The sequence below is a fragment of the Poromitra crassiceps genome, assembly GCF_964638095.1.
Source record: "Poromitra crassiceps genome assembly, chromosome: 13".
In the NCBI taxonomy this organism is placed as follows: Eukaryota; Metazoa; Chordata; class Actinopteri; order Beryciformes; family Melamphaidae; genus Poromitra; species Poromitra crassiceps.
In genome coordinates this window covers 16,821,725-16,838,731 of record NC_139644.1, presented here as the reverse complement: position 1 = coordinate 16,838,731, position 17,007 = coordinate 16,821,725, and the positions used below count along the sequence as shown (strand labels likewise).

The window sequence follows — 17,007 nt, the reverse complement described above, 5'->3', positions numbered from 1 at the left end:
TAAGAGCAATGATCGTCAAGAGAAGCAAAAATAAACATGAACAGCTGCCTACGGCGTCGCCACAGCGTACACGCTCAACGCAATTACAGTATCAGTCAGAGAGAGCGAGAGAGAGGAGCGTGCGTAATGCATGTGTGCGCGGGAGAGAGGCGGGGCATGGGGATACGGACCGTAGTGAGGTTAAAGGTCAAATGGGCCCATAAACACAATGCTTTGAGCTGAAGGCCAAATTAAAAGGAGAGGTTTTCAACCACCGTTTACAAACGTCTCCTGAGCCTGCCTCTCTAATGTCTCTGAGCAGAGGAGATTCCACACTCCTGATTTCCTTACATGCGTCGCGTGCTCCTGGGAATGTTTAGCGAGTCCGGAGCAGAGGATCTCTGACGGAGTGGGATTTAACATGACAGGGATGCTGAGATACACTCACCGAGCACTTATACTAATACTGGGTACGCCTCAGCTTTCAGCTCAATGTCAACCGGCTACCAAAGTGACATCCGCCTCAAGCTTCGACGTGTGGAGCATTCTGAGATGCTGTTTCCTGCTCAGCGAGCACAGTTGTAAAGAGGTTATCTGAGGTACAGTACTGCTGCCTTTCTGTCAGTTAGACCCAGTCTCTGGCCATTATCCTCTGACCTTTCATCAACAAGGCTGGATGGTTTTTTTGTTGGTTTTCGCACCATTCTGTGTCAACTCTAGAGACTGTCGCCGCGTGTGAAGATCCCAGGAGATCAGCAGTTTCAGAAAGACTCAAAACCAGCCCGTGTCTGGCACCAACAACCAACAAGCATGCCACGATCAAAGTCACAGAGATGACACCCCCCCCCCCCCATTCTGATGTTTGATGTGAACATGAGCTGATGCTGCTGACCTGTATCTGCATGGTCTCTCTCTCTCTCTCTCTCTCTCTCTCTCTCTCTCTCTCTCTCTCTCTCTCTCTCTAGTTCTTGTTGCAGTCTAGCCGCAGCATTGTGCAAGCGCTCTGATGGATGAATTGCCTTCTTAGGAAGACCTTTAGAAAGAATATGGTCCAATCTTCTTGTGATAAAAGCATAAATTAACCTTTCAGCAGCCTGTTGCATTCTGATCGGCTGCCAGAGCTTCTTAGAAGAGAGGGAATGGACTTGGTGACCATGTTAATGTGGGGTTTAAAGGTTAAGTAACAGTCTGAGATCAACTTTCCGACCTTTTAAAAGAGCGTTCCGTTTGGATCTGCGGCCGAATAAAATCCTCTCCGTTTTATCTTTGCCAAGTGATTGTTAGAAAAGACAGGCAGGCAAAGAGCATATTGGGTGTTCACAATGTGTCTTCTGATTATATACAATGAGGACATTTGCGAACCAAGGCAGCTTCCTTTGACGACATCAAAAGCGAAGTTTGAAACATGAGATCACCTAGTAATTTATGTGCAGAACCAATTAAGGACAGCGTGTGCTCAGAGAGGCAAACTCAGCTCGCCAGGCGGTCAATAAGAATACTGTGATGTATTTCAAATGCTGCACTAAACTTAATACTGTAATAATAATAATAGCAAACTGTATTTAGGGGGCATTTTCCAAAAGAAAGTTGCAAAGTGATTCACAGAACAACAGATAAGGAAAACAATAACAACCAACAGCAGTGAGTGAGCCAATAAACGCATAATAAAATAACGACAACAAAATAAGATGATAGCGATGAATCTAAAGATAAAAACGCCCAAAAGCAAATTTATAGTAGTATATTATTAGGAGAGATTTAGAGGAAGTGCAGAAGCTATGCTGAAGTCCTCAGGCAGCTTATTCCACAGTACTGGTGTTCTTACTGATAGCATTTGTTTTCAGCCTGGATTTTGGAATGCCTAACAGGATCTCAGGCTGTGATTTAGCTTGTTAAGAAATGAAAAGGTAAGAGATGTAGCTTGGTGTCAGTCCAACACGACGAGCCTTGAATGTGATCAGTAATATCTTAAAATCAATCCTAAAATGTACTGGCAAGCAGCGTGGAGAAGCTAAAATGGGGCTAATAATCACATCTTTTCGATTGAGTTAAAAGCCTTGCTGCTGCACTAACTGCAGATCAGAGAGAGAGAAACCTAACTGAGACGGGCATTAAGAGAAACGCAGTACAGCCTAAACAAGCTGATACACCTTTTCAGTGTCAGCAAAGGATAACAAAATTAAAACACCTTCTGGAGGTTTTTTAACCGGATAACTCTTACTTTTGATCATCAAAACAGAGGTTTACCTCAAACATCACTCCCAGGGTTCTTGCAATAAGCTAAGGCTAAGATAAGGGATTAGCAAGGTGAGTTTGCAGCTGTCAGCTGATAAATGAAATTTGGACAGAAAACTAAAGCAATTGTAAGTTGGGGACCCCTTGTCTTTGACTTGAGCTAGTCTGATGGGACCGCTAAGTGTCATCAGGATATATTGTGTACAATATACTGTAGTGTTGTAGTCAAGTCACTATATCTGGAGTCCGAGTTGAGTCTTGAGTCCCCAGTGTTCCAGTCTGAGTCACCAAAGAAGAGTCAGTCGAGTCCCAATGACCTGAGTCAGAGTCCGGAGTGACTGAACATGAGTGTGAATCCACATGTAGGTGGAACACATGTGCCTGCCCTTGCTCGTAATAGACCCTTTTCACGGGGGCCATTTTGTGTCGAAAAGGCAGAATAAACACAGGTGCAAGCAAAACACTAATGAGGGTTTCCCAAATTCCAAGCATGGCCCCCGTGAAAAGGGTCTATTGAATAATGTAAAAATAAAATAAGGTTAGGATGCTCCTGGGAGCATCCTAATTCCAGTGTGCGGACCTTATTTTATTTTTATAGTTCTGTTGAGGCCAACGAGTTTTCTTGCTCTTGGTGGATTCACATTGTCCGGCACCTGCATAAGTAGATGTGCGCACTCTACTTTTCTCTTCTATTGAATAATGTCACAGTATTAATATAGCTATCAATAACTTATGCCAAATTATTATGGCATATTACAGAAAAAAAGATCTTGATCAATTAACAAGTCCGAGTCCTTGTCTCCACCTTCCGAGTCCTGGACTACATTTCAGGACTCGTGACTCGACATGGACTTGAGCACTACAACACAATACAGAGGGATGCAGAAGAGGCGTCTGCGTGTTGCCCTCACCTCCTTGCAGTGTCCACTCAGTGACTTTGTGGCTGTAGGTGCCCCTGCCCGCCCCATTGTAGGCGGCCACATCAATCTCATAGTTGGTCCAGATGATGAGCTCCTCCAGCAGCAGGTTGGTCTGGTCCGGGTTGGTGATGTTCTTCATCTGGCAGTCCACCGGTAAACCCGAGAGACAGTACCTGGTAGGAGGGGAGGGGGAGACGGGGAGCGGGGCGACACATGATTATATGAATATATTACAGCGCACCAATCTCAATAAAAGAAAGGGGGAGAATAGTAATGAAAGAGAAGCCATGCAGAACGGTTATAAAACGGTTACAGCCAGAGAGGTGACAACAGATGAATGGAGAGGGAGATATTTAATTGGGGCCAATTATTCTATTGCAGCGGTGAGCAGGAATGAGGAGAAAAGTGCCGGGGAATAAAAAAGAGAAAAAAAAGGCACTGACATGAGAGTTATTATCACATGTGGAATGGCGTCACCCGTCCCTGTGCAGAAATGAGGGGGAAGTTGGTGCCGGTCTTACCTGATGACGTAGCCCTGCAGCGGGCCGTTCTGGTGGCTCTCTGGCGGCGGCTGCCATTGGATCATAATGGACTGGTTGGTGCGGCCACTGGCGATGACGGTCTGAGGGGGGGCGCTGGGGGGCTCTTCTGGGAGAGACAGTCTGGAAGGGGAGAAGACAGAGGCGTGAAGAAGAGAGAGCGAAGAAGACATGCATTAATTATCAGCGAGTTTCTGCACATTTCTGTGCCATTTCATCATAGACATCACATCATAAGGAAGCTTGCTTTTGTATGATTTTTTTTGAATATATATATATATATTTTTTTTTACACAGCATAAAGCAAAGTTGGGATACGTGTGGCCATGGCTGAGTGCAAAAGATATTCTCTGTAATACTGTCCTCTGAGGGACTTCTCGCTGTGACAACGATCAAAGAGGCCTGAAAATGGGGCAGTACGATAGAGACAGAGAGAGAGAGAGAGGGAGAGAGAGAGAGAGGGAGAGAGAGAGAGAGAATAAGACAGAGAGAGAGAGAGAGAGAGAGAGAGAGAATAAGACAGAGAGAGAGAGAGAGAGCACGCGAGCCAGACAGACTTTTCCCGTAAGTCAATTTAAGATGACATCTTGATTTCTTCCCAGAGCGCCTGATCACGGTTGTGGAGGAGATAAAGCCGAGAGAGGAGGGGTGTACCGGAGAGAGATGCCTCAGAAGAGCCCTGGTGCTCAGCCATTCCTCCTGTGGCGGCGCCTGTCTGAGCACATTCACACAGGGATTCAGCTCAATGAGGGATTGTGTGGCACAAAAGGTGAAGGCTTGCCGTGTGAAGGGAGTTCCACGAGTGTAACAGGAGCAAATGGGCTGTGTTGATGTGGGCGATCCAGGTCCGGCTGTGCTGCTGTGCAGGCATGGGAGAGAGAGTGGATGTGTGATGGGCTGAATTTAGGTGCTGTGTGTGTGTGTGTGTGTGTGTGTGTGTGTGTGTGTGTGTGTGTGTGTGTGTGTGTGTGTGTGTGTGTGTGTGTGTGTGTGTGTGTGTGTGTGTGTGTGTGTGTGTGTCTGCGCATCTGGGCACGCACGTGTGTGTGTGAGTGTGTGTTTGTGTGTTCAGGTTAGCGTGCGTACAGTAGTGCACGCGAGTGCGATTAAGAGAGTTCCGTCTCGCTAGTCATGAGAATTCACTTGAGATTTGAGTCTGTGTGAAGCGCCGACTCTTTCAAGCCTCTCTCTGTATTGCAGTACGGCAAAAGGCAGTTAATAGGAGATAGGGGCGAGCGAGAGAGCGATGAAGCTGGGTCAGCGCACCCATCAAGTCTTCACAAAGCGCAATTTCAGCTCATTCAGGGTTTTTTATCTCGAAAAGACCTGTGCCGATGTGGGCTCATCTCGCACTCCTTCCCACAGGAGAGGAGGAAGAGGAGTGGACTTACAGGAACTAACCACGGGCTTTTCTATTGAACTGCAAAGACGAGACGGGGCGGGGCGGGACGGCTTGTTCCAGAACTGTGAAAGCCCTGAAAGCAGCACGACGCTGTGCACAGAGTGAGCATTCACATCCAGCCGCACTGAGCGCTCGCCACATTCTTTAAAGGGAGCTAGGAATAACCGCCTCGTTGTTGTACGCCTCCGCCAACAAGTCAAGTTGGAGTCGACATCCGTGTCTGTCCAGACTCATACAAGCACAAACACCTTGAAGCCCACGGCACAGTGGTGTGGCCATTCAGCCTTGTGGCACTGTCGGAAATGTTTGATGGGGGTACCTCAACAACATGGCTAATCGTTTTCAACATGGAAAATGGTCCTACCCCTACCCACCCCTGGAACCCCCGACTCTCTACGGCCTTCCTTTCCCTATCTATGGCCCCTTTACCCTAGCCCCACCCCCTTCCCTCACCATGTCCCTTCCCACCACCCACATCCCCATAGCCACTCCCCAACCCACCCCTCGAATCCAGACTCTCTACGACCTTCCTATCCCTAGCTACAGTATGCTAGCCTGGGTAAACCCAGCCTCCACGTGACCTGCTCTCAGACCTGCTCTCAGTCACTAGCGTAGCTTAGTGTAGTGACTGAGAGCAGGTCACGTGGAGGCTGGGTTTACCCAGGCTAACAGTATGCCCCTTTTCCCTCACCAAGCCCCCCCCCCCCCCCCCCCAATTCAATCCGTTCAACCTTGAGTCCAAGTGGACGTTTGAGCCAAATTTGAAGAAATTCCCTCAATGCATTCCTGAGATATCGCGTTAACAAGCATCGGACAGACAACTGGAAAACATAATGCCTCAGGCCACTGCCATCGCCGACGGAGGCATAGAAATGTAGAGTGGCTGCACTCACCGGTCAGTCTCCTTGCTGAACTGGCCTCTGCCCACGTCATTGACGGCACACAGGCGGAACTGGTAGGAGCGTGCTGGGATGAGGCCACCGACACTCACCCCAGTAGACTCTGGTTCAATGTTGGCCAGCAGCACTGTCCATGGGGCATCTAAGACAGAAGGATGGATGAATGAATGAATGAATGAATGAATGGACAGATGGTTGGATGGAAGAGACACAAATGCAAAATAGACAAAGCTGTGAGCAACAACGAATGACAATAAATGTCCTTGTGAGAGCATTTCATTTCTGTGAAACACACCTTTTAAGCACCTGCAAAATCCAAATTCAGTGTTATTCCTGACTATTACTGCCCACCAGCGTTGGGCGTTCATGCACTACTGAATAACTTGATACAGTAATGTTATTAGTTTTCCCAATCACAAGTGGTATAATGAATTACCATTTCATTTTCAATAATATTACAGCTACTAATAAAAGGGAAAAAAAAGTCATTCATTTTATCACTCCCTTACGAAATCAAATTATCTAAAAACTATATCCCGACCCCATCCTTTGATTAATTAGCCTCGTAATAAGTTGTCATCCATTCAGTTAGCATGAGGGGGTGGACGCAATCCAACTACTTTGATTTAATCCATCAATTATATCGCATAATGTAGAATAGTGGCTGCTCGCAGCAATGACTAAGTAAAGTAACTATTACTTTGGAGGAATGAGGTAATGCATTACTTTTTGTTTTTAGTAATGTGCCCAACATTGTTGCTCAGGTACTGCTCTGTAGTCAGGATGTTGCTACAGAGGAGCCATACTATGGAAAACATATATCAACATAGCCAAACATCGCTCAACTCATATCCAAGCTCAGAACCTCTCTGCTGAGTCACACATAGTCCTCACACATTACACACTACACCTCACATTGCCTTTTAAACTGTCTGTCTACTAACTCATTTTGATTGCTTTTTGATAGATATATATTAGTAGAAGTATATAATATATATTCTATCACCATCTCATTACCTTGCGATGTTTTGATTCATTTTGTTTGCCTTTTTATTATTTTTGTTTGTTCTTTTCTCTTGTTTTTGTTTATATTGTATGCTTTGATGTAATAGTTGTTAATATTTGGTTGAACTTCTTAGGTAAGAGACATCGTATAAGCCCATTAGGGTTTCTTGTCTCTCTACCTGCACAATGTTTTTTATCTATTTACTTTGTTTCCTTTCGTTTGTTCTTGATTTTTGCTTTGTGCAAATAAATAAATAAATAAATAAATAAATAAATAAATAAATAAATAAATAAATAAATAAATAAATAAATAAATAAATAAGTGTAGTTGTGAAGCACTCACTGTTCTCGGACACTTCCAGGATGTAGCGGATCAGGGGGCTGTTGCCATCAAAGGCCTGGGCCCAAGTCAGGTTGATGGCCCTCTTCTCCGCCACACTTAGAGCTGCTATGGGGTTCTCTGGGGCGTGGGGCAGTTGCCTGAATGTGTGTGTGTGTGTGTGTGTGTGTGTGTGTGTGTGTGTGTGTGTGTGTGTGTGTGTGTGCGTGTGTGAGTGTGTATGTGTATGTGTGTGTGTGTGTGTGTGTGCGTGTGTGTGTGCGTGTGTGCGTGTGTGTGTGTGCGTGTGTGTGAGAGAGTGTGTGCGTGCGTGCGTGACAAAGAGATAAAAAGAAACAGGATATGGGAACAAGACAGGCAATAAATAACAGAATCAAATAGACATAAATAAATATCCATAGCAGGTTTGATGGATTAGAGAGAAAAGCAGTGATAAACCACAACAATCAGAAAACATCCGTCCATTATCTCACAGTCAGAGTTAGTTAAATGAAAGAAAACAGACAGGAAGACAAGCCGGTGGAGACGAGTGGCGGCTGCGAGGACCTGACTCGGAGGTGGCCAGTGCAGGAGTCACTGCCTGTGAGTTCTCATTATGAATATTCTCAATTCACAGTAATTGACCTTGATCTCAAACTACGCTGTCTTGGGTCCTTGAATTTGGGGGAATTGGGCCTGGAAAGTCATCATTGAAAATACATTGAATTTGATGTTTAATGTGTGGGAACCCTGTGTGTGTGTGTGTGTGTGTGTGTGTGTGTGTGTGTGTGTGTGTGTGTGTGTGTGTGTGTGTGTGTGTGTGTGTGTGTGTGTGTGTGTGTGTGTTTGTACTGTATGTACAGTATGTATGTTCATATGTAAATTATGTATGTATGTATGTATGTATGTATGTATGTATGTATGTATGGGTGAAGAATGGGGAGGGGGGATTAGCATACGAGATGTCACCTGACTGTAATAATATGTGTAATTATCTATTTCCTCTGAATGTAAAAATCTAAATCAAGTTTCCTGGGGGGAAAAACAGACAGGAAGCTAAGCAGCTGCAGACAGTGGTGGCTACAGTATGCGGACCTGACTCGGAGGTGGGCGCTGCGCGAGTCGTTGCCGCCCACTGAGGTCACCCTGCAGGCGTATGTTCCGATGTCACCCGACCACGTCTGGGAGATGTGCAGCGTCCCGTCAGGATCCAGACGCAGGCGAGGAGACGTGTTCACGTCAACCATGGAGCCGCTCTTCTCCCACACGTACCTGCACACAAGTTACAAGTAACTTCATTACTTTTTGCAGGGGGGGGGGGGGGGGGGGGGGGGTTGGGCTAGGGGTATATCATCTTTCCTATGAAAAAATCTCAAAATAGGCACTTCACAATGCCCTCCAGCGCTTCCCACACACAGCGTAGCCCCCCTCCCTCCGTTGCGAGGGGGGTCTGTAGGTTATATAGGCTATTGATATGCAAATTAGCATATGATGTCATCTGGTGACATATAGCAACTTTTTGAGCTGCCAATAGCGACTTTCCTTGGCAACACTGACAGTTAGCGAGGGCCAATAGACTGGACCGTTTCTGGTGTGCAGTTCCTAGTTCAAACTTGGGGGAAATTTAGATTTATTTTACTCTGTAACTGAAGCCATTTAAAATGTAACCAATTACATTACTTCAAACAAAATGTACGGTACTTAAGTAAAGTAAAACTACCTATTTAAAAAAATTACTCAAAAGAGTACAAGTACACAAAAAAGCTACTCAATCACAGTAAGGAGAGTAAATGCAATTAGTTACTTTCCACCTCTGTTGCCTACAGCGCTGACGCGCGCACACACACACGCACTGCAGCATCAGTGTGTGTGACTGAGTGTTGTGACAGCGAACGTGTTCTGTGTCAGTTCATACAGGGAAACACAGAAGGCGCTGACACCACATGAAACGCTTTGTGTGGCTGACGGCAAAGACATGTGAATCTGAAAACCATCTCTCACTGTCACAGAACCTCTCTCCTCCGTGCCTCTCTCTCTCTCTCTCACACACACACACACACACACACACACACACACACACACACACACACAAGAAGCTCCTGTGATTAATTGCGACTGTTTGCGCTTTCCAGCTAATCTCCTCTGTGTTGCGTTTAATTAAAGGCGCTGTCTGAAGTTATTACTCTGTTTACATATTCATCTGTTTACCCCCAGATCTGATCAATGCCACGGGCCCACAGGTGACAGCCACTCTAATCACTAGGCTCCATAGACATACCCCCCCGCCCCCCCCCCCCCGCAGGCAGACGCATGATGCTACACACACTCTATCACGCTCAAGACAGTCTGCAGGGAAAGGAAAGCAGACCAGCTAATTCCTCAATCTGACTATGAGACTTTCAAAGTCTTCCCATAGGAGGTCGTCGAAGGGTGGATAAACGAACGCTACAAGATCCCTTGCAGATTTCATAAAGTAATTAAGTACAACAGCAAGTTTGTTTTCTAAATTGGGGGTGTGTCAAGAACTGCTTTTGAAGAAAGAAAAGAAAAAAGAGGTGACGTCAAACTTCCAATCTTCTAAAAGTGTGTGTGATAGGCTGCCTTAGTAGAGCAGATCTGGGCATTATGCAGCCCAAACCACACCATTTTACTCATGAAGCTAAAAACATAGAATGAGATTACCTAAATTGGCTGTTTGGACTAGTGGTTTTTTTCAATATAATGAATCTTGACAAATAAGTTCACAGTATGTTTTCTATCATTTAATCTAGTGATAAAATTAGAGGTTATGGCATGACTAGTCTCGGGTTTCCAGACGTTTGGTGAGTGGCGCCAACAGCGCCACCTAACCACCAAACGTCTGGGAATTTACTGTTCCAAATCTGGTTCATTGAGCCCGGCGAGAACGGCCGGCAGCAGACACGCCTACATTTATTAGTAGAATTTGATTTGGTAGCGGCAATGCAATGTTTCATAGTTCCAATATAGAGCAAGACACTGATGTGCTGCAAAGAGAGTTTATACCTGTTGTTTATTTTACAATAATTTTTCCTACCCGGAAGTGGTCCGCTTGCTACTGTGAAGCGCTGTGAAGTCATCAGCAGGCTCTGTAACGTTAGCCTCGGGAGTCGGGCTTATCGCTGGGGGAAATACCTCTAGCCACCGGGGCCGGATGAAACACGTCACGTTTGTTTCTAAGTGATTAATATGCGAGACACCGGTTCTGCATGAGCGTCACTGCCCCAGAAAGCAGGCCCGCCCACAACACTCATGATTGGTTCTCCGATGCAAGGCTTCCAACAGCAGCACCACCTAACGTTATGAAAAGATTTAAATAGTAATATTCTCAGTCTTACAGTAGTGAAACAGATTAAGACTGAGAGCTGAGTCTATGGCATGACAACAACAACAACAACAAACAACAAAAAGGCCCCCGGCAACAATATGGGTTTCTCATGTGGCCCCCCAGGAAAAATAATTGCCCATCCCTGTAGTAGAGGGAAAGTTGTTACAACTCACTGGAATTTTGACAAAGTCCTTTCATCTTGCACTGGTCTGTAAAAGCCAAGGGCAACAGCCACCAGGTGACATCCTTACCTGATAGTGACACTGGGGTCATGGGTGACACCGCAGGTCATGACAGCCTTGGTCCCTTTGATGACACTCTGGTCCTGTGGCGGCCTGGTGATGCGGGTCCGCGCTGTGAACACACACCGAGGTCACCGGTCACAATCTGTGTGTTTGAACGCCTGATTGAACTGAGCCTACTGAGCTGACACTGGACTCAGTCACAGCTTTCACTCTATTTGCTTGCAAATCAGGTCGATTCAAACCTCCAATGAGAGAATACATAAAAAATGTGTACAAGTATGATCGGTAGATTATACAGTCATAATCTGGTGACAGGGATCGAAAGCTGGTGCTTACTGTACCTACTGTACATGTATACTTTTCAGACATGGATTAAACTAGACTCCAATGGTTTGGCTTGATCTCATAGTTCTGCAATGTTCACATGTTGGGGACAATGTAGGCTAACCAGTCAATTTAATTTAAAGGTAGAATGTGTAAGATTTCACCAGGATTTATAAAAAAGTAACTAAAATTATCAGTAAGATCTTGAAAACCAATCGTTTGTACATCATGTAAAAGGTCTTCTATACTGTGTTTCAGAGATATCTACTAGAATGAACATGCTAACCAGCTAGCCTTGAGCTAGCTCCGATCTGTCCTGTGCTATACCACTTCTACCTCAAGAGGCAATAGTGAGCCACTGTAATGTCGATATGAGAAGAAATGAGCGAAGAAGCCCCTGGGAATAAACACAACAATAGCTATACCGTGGAATAAACCAAATCTTTCAATTGGACCCTAGCTGCTACTTGACTAGAACGCTCAAATAATCCACTAACTAACAAACTAGGTTAGACCACCCAAATCTGTGTTTTCATTTACTATATGTCCCAGATATGGCGCTAGCGCATTCTCCATCGACATACATGAAAGGGTTAGCTAACGTTACTGTAACAGACTAGCCAGGACGCTCGGTTACAAGTTACTGTACTGTAGGGCTGTCACTTTTTCCCAAAATAAAATTCGAACGAACTTTAATTGCCCCGAAATTCGTTCGAATATATTCGAAGTTTTTTGGTTAATTAAAAAAAAAAAAAAAAATTCAGTCCAGCAGCCTGTTGCACCAGCTGAACGTAAGTTCTGTCTTAAGTTAGGGTGTAAAGTCCACACTAACTGCTACGTTCAAACTAGTTAGTTTGACACTAGGTTGTGTCTTTGTTTGGTTACACCACGGAGACGTAAGGTACATCTTAACTAGTAGACCCTAAAGTCCATACTAACCAAAATAGTGTCGCAGACAATGACGTGTACAGTATCTGTGACCAATCAGTGAAAAGCACGGTGGAAACGGTGTTTATTTACGGTTGTTTAAGTGGAGTGAAAACAGGACATGTTGCCCACCGCAAATTAGTGCTTTCATATTTCATCAACACTAATCAAATGAGAACGTTATTGAGTAACGTTAGTTTAGGTTCATATTACTGTTAACGTTTATCTGTGAGCTCTTCATCAGTATTGTAGGCTATACCACCATCCTGCCTCACTAAATTGTTGCGGTTATTTTAATTTGTATGCAGTGCTGCAGCTTGTGGGAAACAAAAGCGTGAGTCATAAATATCAAAGGGTGTAATTTTTCACGGAGAGCGCGTTGCGGACGCAAAACAACGATGCGCCACGGTGCCAAGTTGCAATCCGTGCCAACTGCTATTTTACGGAGGACTTTACACCTAGTAAGACGTAGGTGTAAATTTTAAGTTCTAACTTATGCCTACGTTGTAACTATTTCACTTGGTGCAACCCAAATATTTTTAGTAGTGCATAAACTCGGACTTAGTGAGACTTTACGTTCAAACTAGCTTACGTTTCAACTTACGCACAGCTGGTGCAACCCACTGCAGGCCACCGGGCATCAGCCCGACGTGTTAGCTTGGACGCTCACAGTCACAACACTGCCTCACAAACTTGGCTGCATCCAACTCGAGACAACTTTTCAGACCCTGGAGACAATCTTTCTCAGAAGAGACTAACGCGACAAATCTGGAGACTTTTTCTGACATGGGATTAACATTACCAGCAAGCAGCAGTTGGTTAATTTTGGTTCATAAAAAAAAAAAAAAAAAAAAAAATTCAATAAAATAAATAAATAAATAAATTCGAACATTCAAATTACATTTCGAAAACGAACCCCCTCCCCCACATTCGAAGTTGCATTCGAATTTCGAATGAAAAGTGACAGCCCTACTGTACTGTACCTGCCAGTACAGTAGCTTTCAAACCATATTGTCAGTGATTTGAATTGTCAATCTCGCTAAAAGCAAAGAAAAGTGCAGTGCATGTGAAACGCTGCCCCCTTATGACTTTGGAGCATCTGGGGAAATCTTTCACATTGCACCTGTTAAAAAAAAGAAGCCAAAACTGAAGAGTCTGCAGGATGCAAACAATATGCAGATTGCATCCATGTTTACCCCAGACCACCAGGTCAGCCGCGGCCTCATCTATGCCCCTGGAGTTGCTGGCCATGCAGGTGTAGGAGCCAGCGTCCGACAGGTGGGAGGGGCTGATCAGCAGGCTGCCCGACTCCAGCAGGGTGAACCTGGGCAGCTGGACCGAGCCACTGGCCAAGACACGTTCACCTGCAGGGACGGACGAACGGACGGACGGGCGTGATTGATGGGGAGAGATGGTTAATGGGGGGAAAAGGGAGGGGGAGGAGAGATCAGGTTATCGAAGAAACGTCAGGGAAAAGAAACAGCGGCAAAGCAGCGAAGCAAAAGTAAAAGGAAAAAAAAGGTGTTCGGAGAAAACACCCGCTCTCATTCGGGTGAACAGCTCTTGTCCAAGTCTAACTCAGAGTAATGTATCAAAGAGCCTCAGAGCCGCGTGCTGTGAGCTGCACGCACCTTTCTGCCAAGTGATGGCTGGCCGCGGGGCTCCGGAGGTCTCGCAGTGGAGGATGACTGACATGCCGTCAATCACCGCGCTGTCGGCGGGGCCGGCCGTGATGTTCGGAGCGATACCTGGCAGGGGAGGGGGTCATCCACACACACACACACGCACACACGCACGCACGCACACGCACACACGCACGCACGAACACACACACACACACACACACACAGAATCAGGTAAGACAGGTGATAACGAAGGATATGAACAGTTTTCTCTCTAATAAAACAGATGGCGGCTAAGAGTTGAATAGACTTGACAAAAGGGGCGGTGTGTCAGGTCTGGTTCTCCGGTAAAGCTCCGGGGGGGGGAACCATCGCTCCGCCACTCCCGCTCATTCTCCCGTTCCAAACTAGCCAATAATTGCCCGAGCATCTGAGGTGACAAATGTGTCACGGCGAACAGACACACTGGAGAGACGGGTGTAGGAGGCACGCCAGAGAGGAACAGACACACTGGAGAGACGGGTGTAGGAGGCACGCCAGAGAGGAACAGACACACTGGAGAGACGGGTGTAGGAGGCACGCCAGAGAGGAACAGACACACTGGAGAGACGGGTGTAGGAGGCACGCCAGAGAGGAACAGACACACTGGAGAGACGGGTGTAGGAGGCACGCCAGAGAGGAACAGACACACTGGAGAGACGGGTGTAGGAGGCACGCCAGAGAGGGGGAGAAAAGCCGATTAGAGATGAGAATAGAGGAGACGATTTGAGAGAGGAGGGTGGGGGGAGAACAGAGAATGGAAGATGAGCAGCAGTTGATATTCTAATGCACTAATGCACAATGCACATTGCAAATACACATGGCACATGTTGTATTTCAATAGCAATGTACATGAATAGCAATATAATATGTTGTATATGTATAATATGTATGTATAATGACGTTCATACGTTCACACCAAGGCGAAAGGAACGCTTCACTTGCGCGTATCCGCTCGAGTTGAAATTTGGCGATGATGCGAATTTCGCGTCATTCGCGCTGGGGAAAAAAAACATGTCTCTCGCCTACTCTACTCTACCTATCTATCTACTGTATCTATCGATCTATCTATCTATCTATCTATCTATCTATCTATCTATCTATCTATCTGTCTGTCTGTCTGTCTGACTATCTATCTATAGTATCTATCTATCTATCTATCTATCTATTTATTTATCTATCTATCTAGCTATCTATTTTTGAGGCAATTATACGTTTGTTATTTTATGCCTTAAATATACAGTAGACTGTGCTTTGTTATTTTTCTTCTCTGTGTGTGAGTGCACTAACTGCACTTTCAACAATCTCTCCACCTTAACAAAGATGAATCCTTGCCAATTAATGGTCCTTTGTCACCGAGACCTTATCATCTCTGGATCCTTACCATATGTTCTGCGTGTTATCATAGCCTTGATTTATTGAGACTCCAGCTCTGAGAATCCAGCAATAAGTAAACCATAGTAGTTTTAATCAGTCCTATAGTCTTCATAAGAAAACTCTTCTCACCGGAGTCGAGTCGGCTTTCTGAAGCAAATGTGCTCTTACCATTAGTTAACGTCCCTGTTTTGACAGCTTATGAGATCAACACAAACCTGCCTGGAGACGGCCTTCAGGAGCCTAAACGAGGCTGCAACTTACATCTTCTCAGATGAGAGGGGCTGCCCCCCCCATCTCCCCCCCCCCCTGCAAGCTATACAATTGACAGAGAGATCATTGTTCTGGGCCTTTATTCACACACTTGCTTGGGTGTAACATCATGCTATTGTTTGCAGGTCTTTCGTACAGAATTTGCTACTACATTTATCTATCTATCTATCTATCTATCTATCCATCCATCCATGCATCCATGCATCCATCTATCTATCTATCTATCTATCTATCTATCTATCTATCTATCTATCTATCGATCTACTGTATCTATCGATCTATCTATCTACAGTATCTATCTATGTATCAGCAGAAGAAAGCTACAGATTTCTGGGGGAAAGGGGACCTACTGGTAACAGCCAGGTAGGTGTTCGTCTGGATCTCTCCGGCTCGGTTCCGGGCGAAGCACTGAAACATCCCGGTGTCGTCTGGAAGGAGGCCGTTGATCTGCAGGCTGCCTCCTACCAACACTCTGTACCTGGGGATCTTCACTGGGCTGATGGGCACTGCGTCTTTATACCACACGATGTCCGGCTGGGGGGTACCTGGAACGAGAAGAGATCTATCATTTTCTCAACTCACTTTTCTCTTGCCTTTTCTTGTCCTTTTGGTTGTGGGCAGCACTGACCTCGCGCCTGGCAGGGAATATCCACCACCTTCTCCATCTCTGCACTGATGTGACTGGGTGGCTCTTTTACGAACAGAGGATGCTCTGTAAAAACAACAAAAAAACAGATAACCAACGATAAACAGATCGAACATTGCCCTGCTAAACCCTTCAAAACTTTGCGAATGCCACAAAAACAAATCCCCCCCCTCTACTCTTCTCTGTGGCACTTATTCACTCTGGATATGAGCGCCTCGACTCCATGCTTCAAATGTAAATTGCAATGAAAGTGTTCTCTCAAATGGAAGAGTAAGCACACTGATGCAATGTTTGCAGTGTGATGCCGAGTTGCTGCTTCCAGAGATGCGGTTACACCGGCAGAGGGCAGAGGTCACTCACCGAGCACGTGCAGGTAGGCCCCGGCGGTGACCGAGGGCACGCTGCTGCTGCGGAGGACCGCCTCGCACTCGTAGTAGCCGCTGTCGCTGACCGCGGGCAGGCTGACGATCAATCGGCGGCCGAAATCGCGGATCCCCGTATTGACCACGACTCCATCTTTCCTCCATGTGATACTCATTTTGACAAGCGGTCTAGAAAGCGGGGAGAGATGAAAGGCAGCGAGAGATGGAGATAGACAGAGAGAGAGAGAGAGAGAGAGAGAGAGAGAGAGAGAAGAAGCTGCATTTTTAATACAGATTCATATTCTGTTTCAAGGTTACGGAGGAGCAATGAGGGAGCGATGGGATACATCTGTCATTCTGATTATGTCTTTGAATTGGAGATAATAGTCAGAATTCAGAACGGGAGATAGCGAGAAGATACGGGAGAACAGAGTGAAGCCTTGAATCAAAGGGAAGAATGGAGAAGAGGTACAAAATGAGAGATGGACAAAGAATCTTTCGATCATGTTCAAACAAAAGGAAATGGAGATTCATTGAAAGCAGGAAATGTC

General features: G+C 45.6%; 1 protein-coding gene across 1 annotated transcript in view; it reads right to left on the bottom strand.

Annotated features, from left to right (window-relative positions):
- sdk2a (sidekick cell adhesion molecule 2a) overlaps window positions 1-17,007 on the bottom strand; it is a gene marked incomplete at its 3' end in the record, with an annotated part of 72,814 nt that overhangs the window by 31,856 nt on the left and 23,951 nt on the right. Inside the window, exons 6-16 of the mRNA XM_083649180.1 lie at window positions 16,455-16,645; window positions 16,077-16,160; window positions 15,799-15,993; window positions 13,772-13,888; window positions 13,337-13,504; window positions 10,896-10,998; window positions 8,394-8,570; window positions 7,323-7,459; window positions 5,969-6,116; window positions 3,656-3,796; window positions 3,126-3,307 (exon numbers count right to left, since the gene is read on the bottom strand). Of these exons, the coding sequence (XP_083505306.1) occupies window positions 3,126-3,307; window positions 3,656-3,796; window positions 5,969-6,116; window positions 7,323-7,459; window positions 8,394-8,570; window positions 10,896-10,998; window positions 13,337-13,504; window positions 13,772-13,888; window positions 15,799-15,993; window positions 16,077-16,160; window positions 16,455-16,645 (1,643 nt within the window). The remainder of the gene's footprint in view (window positions 1-3,125; window positions 3,308-3,655; window positions 3,797-5,968; window positions 6,117-7,322; window positions 7,460-8,393; window positions 8,571-10,895; window positions 10,999-13,336; window positions 13,505-13,771; window positions 13,889-15,798; window positions 15,994-16,076; window positions 16,161-16,454; window positions 16,646-17,007) is intronic.